We start from the raw sequence: 23,670 nt of genomic DNA, 5'->3' as shown, positions 1-23,670 counted from the left end.
CCATTTTAATCTCCTTCTGTGTCTCAGCATCCATTCCTCCATTTTGTAGGCCAACACTCAGTTTTAACCACCTTTTGTGCTCAGTCATTCTCTGTTCCTTTCTGTGAAATCTGAAGTTGCTTCTCCTAACCAAAGAGAATGATGGGGTGGCCTGAATGAGCAAGGAAGGCAAGACAAATCATAATAGTAAAGTTGGAAGGTACCTTGGAGGTCATCTAGTCCAACCCCCTGCTCAGGCAGGAAACCTTATACCATTTCAGACAAATGGCTGTCCAGTCTCTTCTTAAAAACTTCCAGTATTGGAGCATTCACAGCTTCTGGAGGCAGGTTGTTCCACTGGTTAATTGTTCTGTCAGGAAGTTTCTCCTTAGTTCTAGGTTGCTTCTCTCCTTGATTATTTTCCATCCGTTGCTTCTTGTCCTGCCTTCGGGTGTTTTGTAGAATAGCTTGACTGCACAACTGACTGTACAATGGCAGCATAGAAGTGAAGACCTTAGCTTAAAGCAATTCTCTTTTCTTTTATAGTTTCAGATAAATGTATCCAATATGGACCATCCCTTGGACTGTTTTGGGCATCTCCTGTGGATGCTGATGTTGGTTCATTTGCCACTGCAAAAAGTCCATGGATTTTTCCCCAACATCTGGTCTCGGAGCCTCAGCTTCTCCTGGGGATCCATCACCCACCAGGACATGACTGAAGATGCAATTCTGAACATCACTCTTCGCCTCTTTTCGGAGATACCTCACCTTGCCAAGAGGGAACGCATCCAAGAAGAGGACTTTAAGGTGAGAGAAAATTGGATGTGGATATCTGAAAGGAATGTCAGGTGAAGGGAGCAAGTGATATTTTCAGAAAAGTAGCAGAGGGGGACAATTAATTTTCCCAAGGGACCACATGAGGAGTTTTACTGTTGAGGAGGGCCAAACCAATTGAGCTGTGAAGATGCATTGGCACGCGCGCATGCACATATGTAAATTGAAAAAAAAATAGCAGTCACCTTCAAAATGTACATTTAATTTCTAATTTCTAGTTGATCTCATGTGGGCTGGACAGTGACATTCAAATCAAACAACTTTATTGCAGTTATTAACCAGCAGAAAGAAGAAAGAGGAGAAAATAGTTTTTGAATATCCAGCACATTCAATAATAAATAAGGAGGAATGATAAATTTTAAAAAATGCTTAATAGTATCATTCTTATTAGTTAAAACTAACCTATAATCTAGAATTAATGACCAATGGGTAATGCTGAGGCAGAACCGTTCCTTGCTCAAACAAGTCCAATTACTCTTAATTAATCTTTGTCTAATTTTGTACGCCAGTGCACAGAACCTGGCAATCTTACACGTTGTTTCAGAATTAGTATCAGAATTGCTTGTAGTTGAGTGACATTGTACAAAACCTTCCTTTGTTTAGCTGGGTTGCAATGTCATTGAGGGGGCTGGGTCTTGCTCAGGCACCCGCAAAGTGCATCTTGTTCTTTGCTTATCAGCAAACAAAAACCAAAAACAGGCAGTCTAGCCAGCTTAATTGTTTTTTGCTGGCAATTAATTGGTAATTCCCAGCTGGAAAATGTTCCTTTATCATTGCTAGCGTTGCTACTGATGTTTTCAATTACACAACCAACCCGATTTTACGACTTATTTTGCAACAGTCATTCAGTGAATGGGGCAGATGTTAAGCAAACACAGTGGTCATTAAGCAAAGCTATTGTTCACAATGGACAGTTTTTGCCGAAAACTGGACGTCGATGCCAGTTTCCGGCAGAAAATGTCATAAATCACAGTGACATCACCACAGGATGCCACAAATGGCCCTAAGTGTAGGCTGGTTGCCAAGGGCCCCAAATTCAATCACATGACCACGGGAGAGGCAATGGCAGAACTTTGAGTCTGGTTGAGGACTTCTGTGAGTGGAAGTCCACACATCTTCAAGTTGCCATGATTGAGAAAAACTGACTTACAAATTCAATCCATTTATCCATAACATGTATTTCAGTTGAGACTTAACTTTTCATTCGCCCTCAACACACACTTCCTTCTCTATATTGTAGGGGGGGGAAATGGATGGACTTATCTACCATGTTTTTTTTAAATATTACTTCTGATTCCACCTCAACAGGGCAAGACCCTATTGGCTGATGACATCTTTGCCGCTTTCTATGGTCCTGAGGTATCAGCCAAGCGTTTCCGTGGAGCCATTGCAGAAGTAGCCAATGCCAATGCCGCCATGGACTTTGGGAATACGACTCGGGATGACCCCATTTTTCACTTTGATTCAGAGCTCATTCACTCTGCCAACAGCTGGCTGTTGCATGTTCGTAAAGAGATCCTCCAGGCTGTGCATTCTGAGCAATATGGCATTGCCCGAAAAAAGCTGGGACAGCTCCTCCACTCCTTGCAGGTATCCACCGAAATGTACCAAATTCAACATTAGAATAGCAGGAAAGATGGCAGCCTTCTCGGTGGCAGCCCCAAATCTGTAAATGTAACGGTCGGGCGAGAACATGTTTGAGAGAGGAAAAGGAAGAGGTGAGGTAGGACAATAATCAGATAAGAGACATAGAATGCTGTCCTGCATTCTAATCACTGTGTGGTGGCGCAGTGGTCAGAATGCGGTACTGCAGGCTACTTCTGCTGATTGCCTGCTGCCTGCAGTTCAGCAGTTCAATCCTCAAGGTTGACTCAGCCTTCCATTCTTCTGAAGTCAGTAAAATGAGGACCCAGACTGTTAGGGGCAATATGCTGACTATAAACCGCTTAGAGAGGGTGTCAAGTTTATATTGCTAAGATGCTTGCTAACCTCTGTCACTACTCAACTTGCCATAGAAACAGGGGAGAGGAAGTATATGGGAAAGAAACGGGACCAGACTGTGGGACCCAAGGTCACAAAAGCAGGTGTTTGACAGAGAAGTGGATCGTAAGAGATGTGCTTTCAAACTTGCAAGATTCTTTTACAGGTAGTCCTCAAGTTACAACCATAATGGAGCCTGCCCAGGTTGTAGGTCATAAACAGTCGTAAAACTGTATCTTAGCACATCGTACCCAGATGTACAGGTTAAATACAGTTAACTCTTGTTTAGCAAATTTAGTTGGGTCCAGCAACTCAGTGGTTAAGCAAAGTGGTCACTAAGTGAAACTGCAACTTTACTTCAGCTTTCTTATGCTTTACAGACCTACAAATGTCATTGATCATAAATGCCGGTTTCAGGCAAAAAACGGCAATAAATGTCCATTGGAGAACCAAGATTCACTTAACAATCATGTGATTAGATAGATAGATAGATAGATAGATAGATAGATAGATAGATAGATAATTTTTATTGTCATTTTTTACTGTGGGCACAACGGCACACATTAAAAATGAAATTTAGTTGCTTGCTCTCAAAGTGTACACACACATACCACATATTTAAACATACTATACACAACATATGCATAGACCTGCACCATTAACATATAAGTAACATATAAATATTAATCATTGTCCATCTTGAATACTGTATATAACGGAAGGAGAAAGCTTTAGAGTTCGCAAGGTTAATGCTGTATGGAACAAAACTGTGACTGATTTACTTACTGACTGGTAAAAATGGCCACACAATTGGGGTCTGATGTCCTATTGACTCACCGTATGACCACACCGGCTTGTGACCAAAATTCCAGTCCCAACCGTGGTCATAAGTAGAGGACTACCTGTATTTGTTAAGAAATGAAGCTAGCGAGGCTGGGTAGAACAGTCTCTGGCCATAAAGAGAACCATGGTCCATGTGGTGTCTTCCATGGCCATCAAGAAAAAGACCAAGGATCTGTTGACTTGGAAAGCCAGTGGAAAAAAGCCTAGAATTTAAACCCGGAACTTTAGATCTATTATAGGGACTTTGATTTCTACACCCACCAATGGATAATTCTGTGACTCTGTGGCTTCATTCTAAGACTAAGTTTGCTGAGGCAAACTTTATGCCAACTATCCCATTCCTGAGTAAGGGATTAAATATCCGAAGAGAATTAAAAGTTCTGCCTGGAGGAAGCATAACCAATTACACCCGTTCACTAACTCCCTTATATTGTCTATTATGAGTCAGCATACCTTCATCTTTCTGCCTTTTCAAATTTAATTTTGCTGTTCTGCAAAAAGTACCGGTAGTCCCCGACTTGCAACCATTCATTTAGTGACTGTTCAGAGTTACAACGGCACTGAAAAAAGTAACTTATGACTGGTCCACACAGGACTGTCACAGCATCCCCATGGCCATGTGATCAAAATTCGAGCTCTGCATGTAGTTGCAATATTTGCAACGTCTCGAGATCCTGCGATTCCCCCTCTGTGACCTTCCCAGATGGCGAAGTCAGTGGGGGAAACCGAATTCGCTTAACAGCCATATGATTCATTTAACAGCTGCAGTGATTTGGTTATCAACCAAAGATTGTAAAATCTGGCATGACTCACTCAAATAATCATCTAGCTTAGCAATGGTAATTCTGGCCCCAATTGCTGTTTTAAATTGAGGACTGCCTGTACTGAAATCACACAAAAAGACAAAGAAGCTATAGAATAGAATAGAGCTGGAAGGGACCTTGGAGGTCTTCTAGTCCAGCCCTCTGCTCAAGCAGGAGGTGCAGCTATACCAGGGGTCAGCAACCTGAAACAGTGAAAGAGTCACTCGGAACCGGTTCCCTCACAAAAGGAAAAACTGGGAGCCGCAAAAAATGTGTGCACATGCGCATACATGCGCGCATGCGCAGAACAGGGTTTGACTGAAGAGTGGAGCCAAGGCGAGATATGCACCTACCCTGCATATTTGAATTGATTGGTTGAACTTTTTTAGTCCCACTTTTTTCTGGGGGGACTGCACATGGCAGAGGACTGGGAGCCGCAGGAGATGGCTGAAAGAGCTGCATGCGGCTCCGGAGCCGTGGGTTGCAGACCTGTGAGCTATACCATTTCAGATAAGTGACTGTCTAGTCCAGGGGTAGGCAATCTTGGCTCTTTTATGACTCATGGACTTCAACTCCCAGAAATCCTGAGCCAGCATGGCTCAGCTTAGAAACCTCTCCCTTTCCCCTCAGCATGGATGGCTCAGGAATTCTGGGAGTTGAAGTCCACGAGTCATAAAAGAGCCAAGGTTGCCTACCCCTGGTCTAGTCTCTTCTTCTCAACTGGAATTTGCTAACTTTTAAATCGAAGTGGAGGATCGCAGTCCATAATTTAACAAAATAATAATACAGGAGCTGCTCACCATCTTTCTTTCTGGGCAGGATTTCTACAGCCACAGTAACTGGGTAGAACTGGGAAATGAAGGAATACTTCTGGATTTGGTTCAGCCGGGCCACGAAATTCAGTCTGTCGCTGAAGGTATGGATCGGATGCAATTTTTCTCTTTTACCTGAGTTTGCCTCAACATGAAATATAGTATTGTTAGTGGGAATCAGCCCCTGATTCACTCAGAGGAACCTGTTCCTTGCAATATTTAACATAAAAGTTAAAATAATTACCAAGCTGCCCAGAGAAATACAAATAATACAAATAATCCTTGACTTACAAGCATTCACTTAGCGACCGCCTTGAAGTTAACAATGACACTGAGAATTTATTGATTTAGCCTGTTTGTTTGTTTATTTATTTGGCCAATTTATGTAGCTGCCCATATCAACGAATCATTTGGGGAGGTGAACAATATTTAAAATAAAATTAGTATCCCAGCTACAAAAACTGAAATACTTAGGAGCCGAGAGAAATACATTAATTTAGTGACCGTTGGAAGTTAACAATGACACTGAAAAAAATTGACTTACGAACAATCCTCACGCTTAAGACCGTCGCAGCGTCCCCAAGGACATGTGATCAAAATTCAAGTATTTGGCAACTGGCATGTATTTATAATGGTTGCAACATCCCAAGATCACGTGATCACCATTTGCGACCTTCCAAGCTGCCTTCTGACAAGCAAGTCAGTGGGGTAAAGCTAGATTCACTTAATGACGACATGCTTCACTTAACAACTGCAATAATTTGCTTACCAACTGTGGCAAAAAAAAAAAAGATTGTAAAACTGGTCATGACAAAACTTGGGGAAAGTTGGCATAAAGAGCCCCCCCCCGGTGGGTGCAGTGATTAAAGCGCAGTTATTGCAGCCAAACTCTGCCCATAGCCTGGAATTCGATCCTGACAGGGCTGAAGGTTGACTCAGCCTTCCATCCTTTTCTGAGGTCGGTAAACTGGGGACCCAGATTGTTGAAGGGGATGTGCAAATAATGCTTCTATATTGTAAACCTCCCAGAGAGTGGAGTAAAGAACTATGGAGGGATAGACATGTCTAAACGCTATTGTTATTGGTATTGCAAGATTTTGTAAAGGGAAAGAGAGGAAAAAGTGGGACTTGCATTCATCAGTCCATTTTGCTGAGACTGAGGAGGGTCTCGGTCGGACCCCCCCTTCTTCCCTGCCTTTTCTCCTACCACCACCACCCCCTTTTTTTTAATTCCATGGTATTTCTCTTATGCCTTCTCAGCTGGCATCCGGACTTGCCACGACTGCTCTGAATGGACTTGCAAAGGAAATCTCCTGGACAATCTTGCTGTTCTCACCACGGGTTACTATGGTTCCCATCCCGAAAAGCCTATTGGTATGTTTTTGTTGCCAACGGAGGGAGAAAAAAAAAAGACTCTGTTTGGAAGCCAGGGAGATTTTTTTTTCTCCCCTTAATACTATCAAAGCTGAAAGTCTCATTTGTATTCTTCTTGCATCCTTAGAGAGTTGATGCTAAAATCTGTAAGAAGGCGAAAATAAGCTTTGAGAATTTTTTTCCCCCAAAAATGTGTTTCTTTGAGATGTTCTCTCCATCGTCTGCCTGCTTTATTTATTTGGTGTCTGGTTTGTGTGTCTGAGAGAGAGAGAGAGAGAACACTTTTACAGCAAGTTCCACTTATTCCTGTGGAACTGGAGAGAATTGGAAGGCCTTTTCATAGTTAATTGATGGGGAGATGAATGAATCTTTTCTGCTTTAGGATTTGGAGATTTTTTTTTTTGTCCTGTAAAAGCCTAATGGAGCCTTCCATATTGTTTCTCTGACACAGGAAGAAAGAAAAATAAAATAATAGAAGCCCGTAGCAATAAAGCTTTCTGGATCAGTCCAAATAAATCAGTTTTTTTTTTATCGTTCTGTCCTCACAAAAAAATCTGTGGTGTGTTTTTTTAGTGCAACAAAATCCTTTTGTTTGTTTGTTTTTGCACAAAGCATATGCACCTTGTGCAGAATTGTTGAAGGGTTTGGGCAGGCAAGATGAAATTATAGAGCAGAGAATACCTGTGGCTAACAGACCCCCTAAAGATGATGTGACAGAGCTCATATTGGTAAGAGTCTGGGAGGTTTAAAACAGCATTAAAAAAACAACAACCCTATAAATGATTTTATAAAAGGCAGAGTTTTCTTCAGAAATGGTATTATTCCACCCTTCTCCACCTCTGCAAATGAAGATGCCAGGCTGACACTCTTTTTTTTTGTCCTTCCTGTCTGCTCAGGGAAGTGCAGTCATGGCGGGAGGTTTGATGAAAGCCGCCATCAAGAACCTCGAGGTGGCATTAATAAGGACAGTGCCTCCTTATTCTTCTCACCTCACCATTACCTGCACCAGAAGGCAGCTCGGTTGGCCCAAGAAGCCTCCATACACTTCCTGGAGAAGATGTGGCGAGAAATAGGGAGCAGGCAATTTATGAGGTAATATGGTCCATTCTTTAAGGCAGTGTTTTTCAACCTTTTTTGGGCAAAGGCACACTTGTTTCATGAAAAAAATCACGAGGCACTCCACCATTAGAAAATGTTAAAAAAATTAACTCTGTGCCTATATTGACTATATATAAAGTAATTCTCTTGAATAGGAATCAAATAAACACAAAGAAAGTATTTTATAATTACTTTTCAATTTTTCCCACGGCACACCAGGCAACATCTCGCGGCACACTAGTGTGACGCGGAACAGTGGTTGAAAAACACTGCTTTAAGGTTCTTACAGTTTTCACCTGTGGAAATGTTCTTAATGGAGGCTGGCCATAGGCAGCCCCATGGCCATTTTTAATGAGGTCTCCAGAATTCCCTCTGATTCATTAGTCCTGAAATTAGGAATAGGACCATTTTACATTGATTTTACACTGCCCCAGATTGGTCCCACTGGAGAAAATTAGAAATGTCATAAATGATGAGATTCATACTGTATGCTGCCTATCTCACAGTAGAGTGACCCTAAAGAAATTAAAAGACCACATGTATCTCTCTTGCGGTAAGCAGCATGATGTAAAGTGGCCGCAAAGAATTAAGGAAAAGCAACCCAAGGAAATTGCAGGGGTGAAATGAGGCAAGAGAACCAGAATACATAGTTAAAATTAGTTTTCGCCAATTTCACCTGCCATACATTTCTATATTTGCCAATTATCCTTGATTCTAGTATGTCTGAAGACTTGATTCATGCATTTCCTTCTCCATCATATTTTCTCATCTCCTTCCTCACAACCCATTGGCTGTTCTTTTACTTGTTTGTTCTGTGTTTTAATTCTCATTTGCTTTCTCTGTGTGACTAAACCACATGAATGTTCCTCTTTCACCCTTGCTTTTGTATGAATCCACATTCTTTCATCACTCATTCATTTTTGAGCCTTTCTCTTCTCGTTTCAATAAGCACATTTCTTAACTACTCCTTTCCCATCGCATTCAAATTACTTTCTCCCGTCAATCTCAATTTTCATTTACACATAACAAAGCAAGCAGAAGTGTCCTTTTATATCCAGCTGTCTCAGCTTCTTTAAACCAACATTAATTACTCACATTTTCACTTCTCTTGACAATCATTAATTCCTTATGATAGGCCACATGCTACCTAATGCTCTAAAAATTCCCTATTCATTAATTCCAAGTAACTGTCAAACAAGCCCATCTTGATCTTCTGGATATTAATTTTCAAATCTCTTCTTTGCACTATACAGTTTAACAGTTGCTGTAGGTCAACAGAGACAATATCCAACAAGATAGCATTGACTGAATACAACAATACACACAGCAAAACACAGACGTACATGTTCCATTTTAAAGTGTAATTTTTATGAAGTGTTATTACAAAACATATAAGAACTAATGTAAACTAATAAAGAGCAGAAGCAGGAAAGGAAAAAAAACAGAAGAGGAAAGAAGGAAGGAAGGAAAGAAAGAAAGAGAAAGGAGGGAGGGAGGAAAGGAGGGGAAAAGGAAAGGAAGGAAGGAGAAAGAAGAAAGAAAAAAGGAAAGGAGGAGAGAAAAGAAAAAAAAGAAAAAGAAGGAAAGGAAGCAAGGAGAAAGAAAAGGAAAGGAGAAGAGAGAGAGAGAGAGAAAAGAAAGAAAGAGAAAGAAAGAAAAGAAAGAAAAAGAGAAAGATAGAAAGAAAGAAAGAGAAAGAAAAAGAAAGAAAGAAAAGAAAGAAAGAAAGAAAGAAGAAAAGAAAGAAAGAAAGAAAGAAAGAAAGAAAGAAAGAAAGAAAGAAAGAAAGAAAGAAAGAAAGAAAAAGAAAACAAAACATTGAAGGCCTTCACACTGTACATTTCCAAAGATCCATATTGGTTCATTACACTAAGCCACACTTTGTTGTATAAAGCACAATTGGTTGTTTTTCCCTAGCCCTGGTAAGCTGTAATCCTTATTTTACAGAATAGAATGATTAAGCCTACATAACTCTCTACATGGGGCTGCCCTTGAAGTCCACTCGGAGGCTCCAACTGGTGCAGAATGCAGCCGCGCAAGTTGTGCTGGGAGTCTCCTGATACTCCCATGTTACACCTTTGCTCCGCGAGCTGCATTGGCTGCCGGTTGTCCTCCCGGTGAGATTCAAGGTGTTGGTAATGACTTACAAAGCCCTACATGGCATGGGTCCGGATTACCTACGGCAGGAGTGTCAAACTCAATTTCATTGAGGGCCGCATCAGCATTGCGGTTGCCCTCGGGGCCGGGTGGGTGTGGCCAGGGTGGGTGTGGCCTACTGGGTGGGCGTGGCTAGAGTGCGTATGGCCTACCGGGTGGGCGTGGCCAGCTCTACATCGTTTGCATCAAGAGTGCCTATGGGGGAGCCTGGGCAGGAGTGGGACAGATCTGAGGGTCTCTGGCAGAAGGAGGGTCTCTGGGCCAGGGCCAAGGCAGTGGGGGCCGTTCCCTCACTGTTTCCAAGATGGCTTCGCGGGCCACATGAAACCACTTCGTGGGCCGGATCCGGCCCCCGGGCCTTGTGTTTGACATGTCTGACCTACGGCAACACCTGCGGCCGGCGTCAACTTCCCTCCGTCCAGTGCGCTCCCACAGAGAGGGCCTCCTCAGGGTGCCTCCGATCAGAGAATGCCGATTGGTGGCCCCTAGGGGGAGGGCGTTCTCTGTGGGCGCGCCAGACCTGTGGAACCGCCTGCCGGTTGAGCTCCGGATGGCCCCCGACCTTCGCTCCTTCCGGCGCGATCTAAAAACTTATTTGAGCAATCTGACCTGGTCTGATGGGTTAGGGTTGGGGTTTTAATATGTTTTTAATACTGTTTTAAACTTGGGCTAAATATTTAATCGTTTTTTAACTTTTGTATTTCGTTTTTTATATTTATTGCCCTGTACACCGCCCTGAGTCCTTCGGGAGAAGGGCGGTATAAAAATATAATAAATAAATAATAATAAATAAATAACATGCTAAGCCTACATAACATACATAACTTGCTAAGCCAGCCCCAAATAAACCACATTATCTCTTAGCATCATGTATGAATTTGTCCTAAAGAATCATTGCTAACACACAATTCACACTATTTTGTTTGAAGGTTGCTAGATATCAGCCCAACCACAGGCCTGAGCTTCGTTGTGGATACCACGGGAAGTATGGGGGAAGAGATCAACGCTGCTAAGTTTCAGGCACGGGAGATCATCAAACGGCGCCAAGGCACCCCTCAACAGCCAGATTTTTACCTCTTGGTGCCTTTCCACGATCCCGGTGAGATTACGAAGATAGTCTCTTTTTTAGTTGAATTTCATTTTTTATTCTACTGTATTTCTTGTTTGTTAACTCTGTCCCCAGCTTTACAACTAGTAGAATACAGTTAAAAGTGCAGAATGCAAAATAAAGCATCAAAGGAGACACACTGAGAAAAAAAATAGCAAACTGCAACAGATAAACAAGGATGACAGAACTTCTGGTTATCTAACCGCAGACGTTGGTGAATAAAAACATCTTTGCCTGCTGGAAGATAAGACTTTGGAGATGAGACTCTTGTTGCAATGATTTGGGAACCCTTCTGGGATTTCTGATCAGAACTGTCCCAACGATCTAAAATCTCAGGGAAGCTGATGTGAAAAAAATATGTGGAAGGGGGAGGGTGGGGAGTTTCCCTGCAAGATTCTAAATCAGCGTTTCTCAGTAAAAACAGTGTAACACCATCAGTGATGATATTACAATAAATGGCTGCAAAACATCAGGATAAGAATTGAAATTTTAAAATGGTTTTCCAAAATGTCTTGGAAAATATAAAGGTTTTCATCTAGTACTAGATAGGTTATAATATACAGTAGTTGTGTGTGTGTTTTTCTGCAGTGGACATTCAATGTTCCATATACTGAAATACTAAGAATTAATATCAGAGCTTTTGATCTGATATTGATCTCTCCCCCCTGTCTCTCTCTCTTCCTCTTCCTCTTCCTCTCCCCCTGTCTCGCTTCCTCTCTCTCTCTCTCTCTCTCTCTCTCTCTCTCTCTCTCTCTCTCTCTCTCTCTCTCTCTCTCTCTCTCTCTCCCTTTCTCCCTTTCTCCCTTTCTCTTCTAGGTTTTGGACCAGTCAGTAAGACCAGTGACCCTGAAGAATTCTGGAAAGTCTTAGACACCATCAGCCCATTGGGTGGTGGAGATGAGCCTGAAATGTGTCTGTCAGCCTTGGAGGTAGCATTCATGAGACACCCCTTATTGCTGCATGATTTTATAAATCAGAAGTTCTCAAACTGCCATCCATACAAACTCCATTTAAGAAAACCCAGAGAAAGATTGAGGATAGGGGGTGGGGGTGGGGGGTGGGAAATCAAAATATTGGATCTCTACTTGATTGATGGATTTCTGAGGATGGGGTTTTTAAGCTATTTTGACCAGGACTGGATTATTAAATGCATGGTAAAAAAAAAAAAGAGAGAGAGAATCTCTTCAATCTTGAAATAATAATTTTTTCCCCTGACACTGAGAACAATTAATCGATGGAACAATTTGCCTCCTGGAGTTGTGGGTGCTCCATCGCTGGAGGTTTTTGAGAATACACTGGACAACCGTTTGACTGGGATGGTATAAGGGTCTTGCCTTGAGCAGGGGGTTGTACCAGAAGATCCTCCAGATCCAGCCCTATGATTTTATGACTCTAAACGATCCTAATTGGATGAGTGTGCCCCTTCCATAATGTAACTGAGGCGCAGTCTGTTCTCTTTTTAAAAAAAACAACAACAGCTGAAATAGGTTTTTCAATAGCTGATCAAAGCAGGGATCTTGATTTTCATAATGTTTGGTTGATAATTGATTAATTGTTCACCATCGGGTTGATGTTGACTGTTAACAGCCACATAGATAGGCTTTCTCCAGCGATCTTTCCCCACCCAGACCTTGGAAGTCTCCCAGTAATGTATCCAGCAACACAAACATGCTGAAGCCCGTCTACCTTGCTGCTGGTAGTCCTTTATCCTGTCTTTCTATCAACAATGTCAAGCGTGTTCTTTTCAAAAGAAATCTTATCTGCCAAAGTAGCAGTCTTCCAATATCTAAAGGGCTAAAGAAGAAGGAGTCAAGCTATTCTCCAGAGCAGTTGGTGGCAGGCCAAGAAGGAATGGATGGAAACTAATCAAGGAGAAAACCAACCTAGAACTAAGGAGGAATTTCCTGACAGGGAGAACCATCAACCAGTGGGACAACTTGCCTTCAGAAGTTGAGGGCTGCAACACTGGAGATTTTTAAGAAGAGATTGGATGGCCATTTGTCTGAAATGATCTAGGGCAGCGATGGTGAACCTTTTAGAGACTGAGTGACCAAACTGCAACCCAAAACCCACTTATCTATCATCGGGTGCCAGGTGGGCATGGCCCATTGGGTGGGTGTGGCCTATTGGGTGGGTGTGGCTGTGGTGGTAAAGGCAGACTAAAGGTAAAGGTAAAGGTTACGTGCTAGTCGTTTCCAACTCTAGGGGCTGGTGCTCATCTCCGTTTCAAAGCCGAAGAGCCAGCGCTTGTCCGAGGACGTCTCCATGGTCATGTGTGTGAAAGCCCTAATAAGCAGGCATATACATAGAATGAAGGCTACTGCTAAGCTTGTAAGCCGCCCTGAGTCTTCGGAGAAGGGCGGGATATAAATGGAATTAAAAAAAAATGTGGCCTGCATGACTAGACGCCAAAGGCTCACAGAACGCTGTTACCTTCCCACCGTAGTGGTCCCTATTTTTCTACTTGCATTTTTACGTGCTTTTGAACTGCTAGGTTGGCAGAAGCTGGGACGAGTAACAGGCGCTCACTCTGTTATGCGGCACTCGGGATTCGACCCACCAAACTGCCCACCTTTTGATCGACAAGCTCAGCGTCCTAACCCACTGAGCCACCGCGTCCCTAAAGGCAGACTGGGTGGGACTAAAAAGTTCAATCAAGTCCAACTTTGCGATATCTTTTTTTTTCCTGCGAGAAGTTTAAATTGATTGATTAATTGAACTTTTTTTCTTTGTTTGCATACGGCGGTGGAGGCCTAAAGCGAAAAGGTTTTATAAAACCCAGCTGAAGGCCTAGGCCAGGGGCGATGGGGCGTGTGCCCCCAGAGAGGGCTCTGCCTGCCACCAGTGGCACGCGTGCCATAGGTTTGCCACCCCAAGGGTATAAGGTCTGCTGCTTGAGCAGGGGTTGGACTATATGACCTCCAAGATCCCTTCCAACTCTTGTTACTCTCTCCTGTTAAATATCGTACTTGGTGGATATAGGTGAATCTTCCTTGTCTTTCTCTTTTCCACGTAGCTTGCCCTGCAGAATTCGCCACCCTATTCTGAGATCTTTGTCTTTACCGATGCATCTGCTAAAGATGCTCATCTGAAGAACAGTGTGGAATCCCTCATTCAGGAAAAGAAATGCAAGGTCAGCTGAGCCTCTTACATTTATCCAAGTTCCCTCTTGGGTATATTTCTTTCCAGTTGCGTAGCATACCAGTGCAAACTATGCCAGCCTCTTCCGCCTAATATCCTAGAAAAGTTTGTACTGGGGTGTCGCTGCAATGCTGTGGTTACGGAACCAGGTGGGGGTGTGGCAGCAGGAGGGAATGATGATGTGTGCGATTGCATCATCACACAAGTATTGCAACTTACCGTGTTTCCCCCAAAATAAGCCCTATCCCAAAAATAAGCCCTAGCTTGATTTTTTTGGTGGTGGGCCTAATATAAACCCTACCCCCAAAATAAGTTTGGGGATGAGGCACTTGCCTAAAAATCTAGCTAGGGCGGGGGTAGGGTGGGTGGAGCTGCCCCACACACCTCTCACCTGTTTACAGGCGGGCCTCCCGCACTCCAAAACTTGTCACGCCACGTGTCTCGTTGCGCCGGTGCCGCTCCTTGCGGTAGGAGACTACACAGTGCTTCGGGCCATTGCCACGCCTCACGGCAGGATGTCAAGCAGTGGCAACGGCCCAAAGCACTATGCGGCCTTCTGCAACCGGCCCAAAATACCACGCAGCTTCCTGCCACGATTGGCGGCAACAGCATGAAACACCATGCGGCTTCCTGTCACGACCAGCAACGCCGGCACAATGCGCCACGTGGAATCTGGCTGCAAGTGGCGGCAAGCAGCCGCTGAAGAAGTCAGGCAGCGGTGCAACAGGTGTCGGGGTTGTAGAAGGCCTGGCTGCAGTGGTGCTAAGGTAAGACATCTCCTGAAAATAAGACCTAGTGCCTCTTTTTGAGGTAGAAAAATTATAAGACCGGCTCTTATTTTTGGGGAAACACAGTAGATACATGCATCAGCCAATGGGACACAAGTATGTAGTGGCAGCAGTTGGGTACAGGCATCGCTGTGGGCATGTTAGCACAGTATTTTCCAACTTGGCAATTTGAAGATGCTGGGATGGGGAATTCTGGGAGTTGAAGTCCGTATGTCTTCAAGTTGCCAAGGTTGAGAAACACTGTTAGCATATTTAACTTAGGACTGGGAAGAACAGGAGTCAAGTCCATCCTCAGTTATGGAAGGTTTTCTGGGACCAATGAGAATCTTTCAGCCCCATCTAACTGATTGTGGGAAATAAATTGGAGGAAAAGATATATCTCACCTCAGACTCCTAGCAGAAAGGTTGAAGGTAAATCATATCACAAAATGAAAATAAAAAACAATGAATGATTATAATCCAAAATGGTATATTCTTTCCCCAGCCACTATTTCCAAATATGTTGCCGTTTTTATGCAAAATTGATTCATATTTCTAAACTATTTTGGTCCCCACATTCTGTATTTAGAATATTCTGTACAGGTTGTCCTCAGCTTATGACCACAATTGAGCCCAATATTTCTGTTGCTAAGTGAGACAGTCATTAAAGTGAGTTTGCCCCGTTTTATGACTTTTCTTGCCATACTTATAAGTGAATTACTGCAGTTGTTTATGTTGTAAAGTGAATCTGGCTTTCCCATTAACAGATTACCATAGATGGTAATCACGTGACCCCCGGGACACTGCAACTGTCATAAATATGAGTCAGTTGCCAAGCATCTGAATTTTGATCATCCATGCGAATGCAGCAATGGTCATAAGTGTGAAAAATGGTCATAAGTCATTTTATTCAGTGCCATTGTAACTTTGAACGGTCACTAAGCAAACTGTAGTAAGTCAAGGACTACCAGTATTCTAGATCCTAAGCCTGAGACTCTTGCTTTCTCAACGTCAGGTGACCTTCCTAATCACAGAAGACCCGTCCAAGACTCGAACGAAGCGGGAAACGCTTGCCCCGAACCGGTTCGACTTGTACGTTCACTTAGCTGAAAGTTCAGGAGGCCAGATTATATTTACAGACAACGATAATATCCGGCGGATGGCCGAGATTATTGGAGAATCCAGCTTATCTTCGGTAATGGCAAGGTGCACGTGTGTATATGTTTATGTATACTTTGCTCGTACAGGTCGAGGGACCACAATTTCTGTTCCTAAGCAAGGTGATTGTTAAGTGACTCATGCCTGATTTTAGGACCTTTTTTGGCCGTGGTTCTTAAGCAAAGCACTGCATGTAGGAGATGACCAGGCTGAGCTTGAAGGACGGGTCAAGCACCTCATCAGTCTTGAGTCCCTTCATGCCCACAAAAGCTCTTAAGTCCAGCCCACCTTGAATTCTTATCCGCCGCCAATTTGCTTTGAATGTTAGTGGTTCAGATTCTTGCAGAGAACTGCAATGAGCCTTTATATTCATTTGAACTGCCTGGATTTTTTATTTCCTCGGCGCTTGACGCTGCAGTTGATAAGTGAATCCAGCTTCCCACACTGGCTTTTCTTGTCGGAAGCTGACTAGGAAGGTCACAGATGGCGATCACATGACCCCAGGATGCTGCAATCTTTATAAATATATGCAGGTTGCCAAGCGTCGACATTTTGATCAGTGCGATGCTGTAATGATTGTAAGTGCAAGGAGAAAGTTGCAAGTCACTTTTTTAGTGCCACTATAACTTCAAATGGTTGTAAATCAAGGACTACCTGTAAACTTTTTAAGGGAGATCTTATTTAGCTCATTATTAGACGACAACCCTGTGCTGTTATTTTTTGGATCAGTCAGACTTTGAAATAATTTCAGTTATGCTTTTTGTTCTATTTTTTTTTTTTTGCAACTTATACTAAAGTGGCAGTATTTTCCATTAATCATAACAGTATCGGAAGCGCCTGCTGCATTATTATACAATCCTAATATTTAGAAGCAGTGGTATGGGGTAGTAAAAAAAAAATCAAGATTTTGCACGTGAGTACACCAGGTGCCTTTACATGACACATATTTAAAAAGATTGTTGGGGGCAATTAAGCTGACTTTGTAATAATGCCGCTTGGGGGTGTGTGAAAGCCCTAATAAGCAGGCATATACATAGAATGAAGGCTACTGCTAAGCTTGTAAGCCGCCCTGAGTCTTCGGAGGAGGGCGGGATATAAATGGAATTAAAATAAATAAATAAATAAATAAATAAATAAATAAATAAATAAATAAATAAGGTGTGGCTTTGATCACATGATCACAGTTGCCATCCCCATAGATGCCCCTGTTTTGAAGTCACCTTACCTCCTTTATTGCCATTGTCACTGGTTATAGATAGTCCTTGACTTATGACCACATTTGAGCCCAACGTTTCTTTTGTGAAACAAGGCAGTTAAGTGAGTTTTGCCCCATTTTACAGCCTTTCTTGCCACGGTCGTTCAGTGAATTACTGCAGTTGTTAAGTTAGTAAAATGGTTATTAAGTGAATCTGGCATCCCCATTGACTTTGTGTGTCAGATGGTCACAAAGTACTGCAACCGTCGGAGGGAGGGAGGGAGGGAGGGAGGAAGGAAGGAAGGAAGGAAGGAAGGAAGGAAGGAAGGAAGGAAGGAAGGAAGGAAGGAAGGAAGGAAGGTTTCCACATTTGGTAGCCCCTGACTGATGAAAACTATACTATTTTTCTAGGTGACTGTCTTTCGCTACCACAAAGGAAACATCTTGAGATCTAAAGGGACTCAACGCAGGACAAAGAAGCAGGCTCCCCAGGTGGCAAACCACCAGTTCTGGATTGACAGTTTGGTGGACCATGTGGTTGTGACCATCCAAGGCTCTGTGGAATTCTTCGAAATAAGGGACCCTACAGGTAGCAATCTGTATTCACTCTTATACTGATTTTTTTGTGTGTGTTTTAGGTCTTGTACTTGTCACAAATGATTTTATATTTTGCAAAGTGCTTCTTTTCTTTAGCTTGTGAAGGAACAAATGGAGTCCATGCTCAAGATGCTGCATTAGCACTGGGGAGATCAGGAAAAAAAAGAGGAGAGAATGCTATATATTTCACCTTACGTTCTGTACAAAATTGTGGATTATAAGTAGTCCTCAACTTAGGAATGGTTGCTTAGCAGCCATTTGAAGTTATGAAAAAAAACTCCTCCCCCTTTTCACATTGGCCCACATTCATGGCCTTTTGCATTCCACAGTCATGAAACCATATTTTACAATGGTTTTGTTCAAAACTACCATTTACTTCCAGTTTCTGAGAAAACCAGCTGGTAGCAAAATATAGATTTGCTTAACAACCTTTATGACTGCAGCAGTTACTTTACAACCACAGCAAAAAATGTCATAACATTGGGTCAGTCAACTGGGTGACTCATTTTTACAATTGTTATGACTTACAACAGGGGTCTTCAAACTTGGCCCTTTTATGACTTGTGGACTTCAACTCCCAGAATTCCTCAGCCAACATGCCTGGCTGAGGAATTCTGGGAGTTGAAGTCCACAAGTCATAAAAGGGCCAAGTTTGAAGACCCCTGACTTACAACCATAATGAGCAAGCTCCACTGTAGTCATAAATCAAGGGTTATCTGTATAATTATTATTTATTTTATTTATCAAACAGATTTCTATCCAACACAATTCATAAAACATTCTAGGTAACTTACATAGAATAACACATTTAAATATTCATGGTAGAATCTATAAAACTGACAGTGAGAATTAAAAAAACAATAACACTAAACAACATAAAAATACAAGAGTATTATCAGACTAGAAGATAAAAATGAGGCCATGCCAAATTGGGGAAAGGGTCTCCAAAACAATTTGTTTTTCAGTGGTGTTTGAAAAATTGACAAAAAGTGTGGGGGGGTCAACCTAATTTTCAAAGGGAGGCAATTCCGCATGTTAGCTTGTATGGAGAAGCCTTGGTGGAGCAGTGGGCTAATGCCTCCTTAAGTAACACCAGTTGCCTGCAATTAGTGCAGGTTCGCATCCCACCAGGCTCAAGGTTGACTCAGCCTTCCATCCTTCCGAGGTAGGTAAAATGAGGACCCAGATTGTTGGGGGCAATAAGCTGACTTTGTAATAATGCCGCTTGGGGTGGGGGTGAAAGCCCTAATAAGTAGGCATATACATAGAATGAAGGCTACTGCTAAGCTTGTAAGCCGCCATGAGTCTTCGGAGAAGGGCGGGATATAAATGGAATTAAATAAATAAATAAATAACATGCCTCAGAAATGAGAAATATTTATCAGTTTCTTCCCAATAGCTCTCATTGGTTGGGCCAGAAATAGATGCAGGCTTTGTAAGGTGTAAACCAGCACTTGGACTAGAAGCTGGAAATCAACTGGTAACCAGTGCAGGGCTGTGAAACTGGGGTTACATATTTCTGGGAATGCAGACTACATTCCACCACAACCGTAGAATGCTGCAGCCAGCCATAAAGGTGAAATGTGAGTGGGGAGGATGGTGCCACTATTGGAACTCCAGAATCAGTTGTAAGTATCTGTTGGGGGATCCATCATAACTTTGAATGGTTACTAAATGACCAGATTATTAAGCAAGGTTTCATAGTTCAGATAGATGAGACCAGTAGAAATAAGAACTCCGAGGCAATTGTTTTCCTCAAAGAACACATTCAATGGCAACATAGTATTGGCATGAACAAAGGTGAAACCAAGACTGAAAGTTCCCCCCACAAGGTTACACTATAACAAGTTGAACTTCCCACCCCTGCAATATGTCATAAATCACAATCCCCGATTAACTACTTTGGCAGGCTTTCTAACAGAAGCTCCAGCCCGCCAAAACTTAGGTAGCATGACCTTGGTTGCCACGGGAAAGTTATCGTTACGACTAAGCTAGAAGAATACATCTCCCTCCTCCCATTGCCACGGCAACCGAAAACGAAGTGAAGATGGCTGCAGCCAGAATCGTTTGAAGGTTGACACAAGGACTATCTGTACTTCAATTTATATCTTAAGAACCACTGATGTTCTTCCCATCCTTTTTTGTACAGATAGATTCCAAACTGATGCGACAATTCATGGTCCCCTAGCCAAGATCCAGTCCATTGGTGGAATTTATAGAGCATTTCTTTCTGCTCCTATCCATCCTGGTAAATGGACTTTGAAACTTCGATCCAAAGGACATTATTCAATTTACATTCAAGGTGAGAAAAGGGTTTAAACTGGGGTCTTGGGTCAACAGGACCAGTCCTTCCATTAGATATAGTGGCATTGACCTCAGCTCTGTAGGTTGTCTCCTCCAATGGAAAGCTGCACTACTCTTCTATCATTCCAGGTTCATTTAACACTAAACATTAAGTGTTGGGGGTAAACAGAGGCAGAACAATTGGTGAGTCCTGATATATAATGGAGATGTCATATTCTGTGTTGAGTGAAGAAAAGGTAGCATTTTCAGTCTTTAAAAACTGTACTATGACAATAGTAATAGCAATAGCACTTAGACTTATAAACCACTCCATAGTGCTTTATAGTACTCTCTGAGTGGTTTACAAATGTTAGCATATTGCCCCCAAACAATCCGAGTCCTCATTTTACTAACCTCAAAAGGCTGGAAGGATAAGTCAATCCTGAAACCTGTCAGAATTGAACTCCAGGCTGTGGGCAGAGTTAGCCTGCAATCCTGCATTTAAGCGTGAGCTTAAATGGAATCCAGAAGATGGTAGAGGACAGGAAGGCCTGGAGGAACATTGTCCATAGGATCGCGATGGGTCGGACACGACTTCGCAGCTAACAACAACAACAACAACAACAACTGTATTCCAGCCAGTGCACCAACAGGGCTCTGCAGGATCTGGTTTTAAAACATCTGAATGTTTTGACAGGTCAGAGCACCCTCGATTTCTTGTATCATTTTGCTGTTCCCGCTGATGGACGTCACCCAGGGCTATTCAGGCTGGATAGTCCTCCTGTTGAAGGTAAATTGTTTCTGTGCAGAAGATCCATTTTTGTTTTTACACCAAAGAGAAATCTCTATGTAATGGTAGCCTTCCATTACATACTTGGCAATCATAACTGACTGTGGTAGAATGTAGTCTGGATTCCTGAGATGGAGGGATGGAGGGGCTGCATTCCAGAGGACCAAAAAGCAGCAAAGGTTGGATAGTTTATCTGGGAGAAAGAGGGTCAAATAGCTCCTCCATAGTGTTGTGATTCAGGGTCAGCCTGTGGGTTCGGCAGTTGGGTCGGACGACTCAGAGGAGGAGGAGGGGGGTGTCGAAGACCTTGCTGAGGGGGTTGAAGATCTTGCTGATGAGAGCCCTCAGCCAGGCCCCTCCCACTTGGTCACCACGGAGACCCAGCTGTGTGAGCCTGACAGCGTGGATGAAGATGACCCACAGCTGGCCCTGTTCAAGGACGCCCGACGCAGGAGGCAGTCAATTAGGAGTAAACAGAGGAAGGCAATGGGGCTTCTCGGAAGGAGGCAGAGAGAAGCCATGCCCTGAACTATATATAAGGGGAATGTGTGGGGAGGGCTGGTTTGCTGAAGGCAACCGCTTGGATAGTTCGTGTTTCTTAAAGCTCCTGTTTCTTGGTTCGTGTCTTGTTTGTTTTTGTAGCTATAAATTTGGCAGGTGTAATTCCAGCCTCTTGCCGTTTGTAAAGGGGTTGTCCCTGCCTTTTCTGCAGGGCCGGTAGCAGGCTGGTACAGAACACATAGAAGTTCTCAGAGCATAGGTTTAATGGTGGAAGTAGTTCCTTTTAGTCTGACAAGATTCTGTCTGCAAGTGAGTAACGATAAAGAAAACTGTTTACAAGTCCCTCTGCATATCTTTCTTGTTTTTTGGAGCCTGACACGTATCTCTGAAGGGTGTGAACGTATGGGAAATTAACCCCCGATTTGTACCATCATAACTTAGCTTCAGAAATCATTTCCTTATGACATTTTGCTTTCAGATGTGGCACTGATTATTCAGTCATCCGTCCCAACTTTTTTTTTGTCCTTCTCTTCATCAGTGTTCTTTCCTATGCTGGTTCCATTTTCCCCCCTCTTTTCAGAAAATAATAATCTCTGAAGCAGAAAAAGATGGCATTTTTTTTGCACTATGCCTTTTGATTACTAAGGTTGGTAGATGTGGAAGCATTTGTAATCTCTGCTGCATCTTATTTTCCATCTGAGTCACAGAGACAGCAATGCTAGAGTGTCGCCTTACCATCATTTTCTCACCCTGCTTCTTTCCACCTTTTGAGCTGATCTCATAAAAGCATATGAGAAATACAGGATGACTTGAATTTGGGGGAGAAATTTACAGATGTTATCCCTGTCTGTGCTATGATGCTTTGAGCCTGCACGTCATTGTGGAATGAAAGAAGAACCACATCAGCGTTGCTTGAATTCCCCATTTTAGAAAATAGAACATGCACAAATGAATTCTCCCTGTGACTATGTAGGACAGATGGGGAGGAAGATAACCACCAGATTACAAGAACATAAGCGAGCGGTCAAACGAGAAGAACCAAAATCATTGGTAGCCTCACATTGCAATAAACAAGGACATACATTCAATTTTACAGCTAGTAAGATTGTTGGACGAGCAGACACAAAAACAGCCAGGGGAGTGATTGAAGCCTAGGAAACAGGTCCCTTGTCAATCAACAGGAGTGCTGATTTACTCCCAGCTTATCAAGTATTTAGGAGGCGGGAGCTTGGCAGCACAAGGACACAACAGCCAACAACTTAATAGCCATCAACACCAACACAGTTTACATCTAAAAAGCTACATGCAACAGCACCATATAAATACCGCACACAGAGAAGTTCCCTGAGGATGGGCTCCAGTATGAGTCCAAAAGCTCGGGAGACAAAAACCTCTGGTCCCAGTAACCGACCCAGATTGGATCCTGCAATAGAACATCCAGTTGTTCCTTAGAACTATCTCCATCTTTAGTCTACACACACACACACACACACACACACACACACACACACACACACGGTCTTTTAAGGTTAAGTATGAAAGGCATCAGGCACATCAGGTTCTTTAGAGATTGGATGTTTGGTACGATTAACTTTTGCTTTTCAACAGGTTTGCCTACCTACCTGGTTGTAATGGCAGTTGGTCTGAATCAGATTAAGTCGGGCTCTGTTCAGCTACAGTCGGTGAACTTAGAAGCAAGAACAGGCAGCCTTGGGGAGTTAAAACTACAGAGAGGAGACAATCGGATGGACCTGTTTATGGCCGAGCTGCCTCCAACTCTATCAACCACCAACAGCTTTTCCATAGTGGTCCATGGAGTGGATGGTAAGGGGCAAAAGTTGGAGAGATCTGCTCCTCAAGTTGCAACTGTCATAGGATCACTCCTAGAGGTAAGAGAAAAGCCAAGGAAGAAGATTTGGGGCATCTTCCTGTATTTTACAGCTGTATTATTATTTTTTTAATCCCATTTATATCCCGCCCTTCTCCGAAGACTCAGGGTGGCTTACAATCTAAGAAGCACAAATCAATGTGCTTAGCAATTTTACAGGTGTCTCCTTTTCCTGCCATTACTATACTATAGACCAGGGCTAGGCAACCTTGGCCCTTTTATGACTTGTGGACTTCAACTCCCAGAATTCCTGAGTCAGCATGGCTGGTTCAGGAATTCTGGGTATTGAAGTCCACGAGTCATAAAAGAGCCAAGGTTGCCTACCCCTGCTATAGACAATTCTGTTCTGTAGAACCTGTCTC

At 42.9% G+C, this 23,670-nt stretch overlaps 1 protein-coding gene across 1 annotated transcript in view; it reads left to right on the top strand.

The window, feature by feature from the left end:
* Positions 1-23,670, top strand: part of VWA7 (von Willebrand factor A domain containing 7) — a 54,686-nt gene that overhangs the window by 9,272 nt on the left and 21,744 nt on the right. The window contains exons 2-14 of the mRNA XM_083356838.1: positions 526-786; positions 2,122-2,403; positions 5,259-5,355; positions 6,512-6,625; positions 7,522-7,717; positions 10,810-10,979; positions 11,805-11,917; positions 14,005-14,121; positions 15,912-16,091; positions 17,661-17,838; positions 19,996-20,148; positions 20,827-20,919; positions 23,029-23,309. Coding sequence (XP_083212964.1) covers positions 547-786; positions 2,122-2,403; positions 5,259-5,355; positions 6,512-6,625; positions 7,522-7,717; positions 10,810-10,979; positions 11,805-11,917; positions 14,005-14,121; positions 15,912-16,091; positions 17,661-17,838; positions 19,996-20,148; positions 20,827-20,919; positions 23,029-23,309 — 2,214 coding nt within the window. The 5' untranslated portion in view covers positions 526-546. The remainder of the gene's footprint in view (positions 1-525; positions 787-2,121; positions 2,404-5,258; positions 5,356-6,511; positions 6,626-7,521; positions 7,718-10,809; positions 10,980-11,804; positions 11,918-14,004; positions 14,122-15,911; positions 16,092-17,660; positions 17,839-19,995; positions 20,149-20,826; positions 20,920-23,028; positions 23,310-23,670) is intronic.

This window comes from Vipera ursinii (assembly GCF_947247035.1).
Source record: "Vipera ursinii genome assembly, chromosome: 2".
NCBI lineage: Eukaryota > Metazoa > Chordata > Lepidosauria > Squamata > Viperidae > Vipera > Vipera ursinii.
The sequence above is the reverse complement of the archived record's forward strand: the minus strand, read 5'-3'. Positions and strand labels throughout refer to the sequence as shown.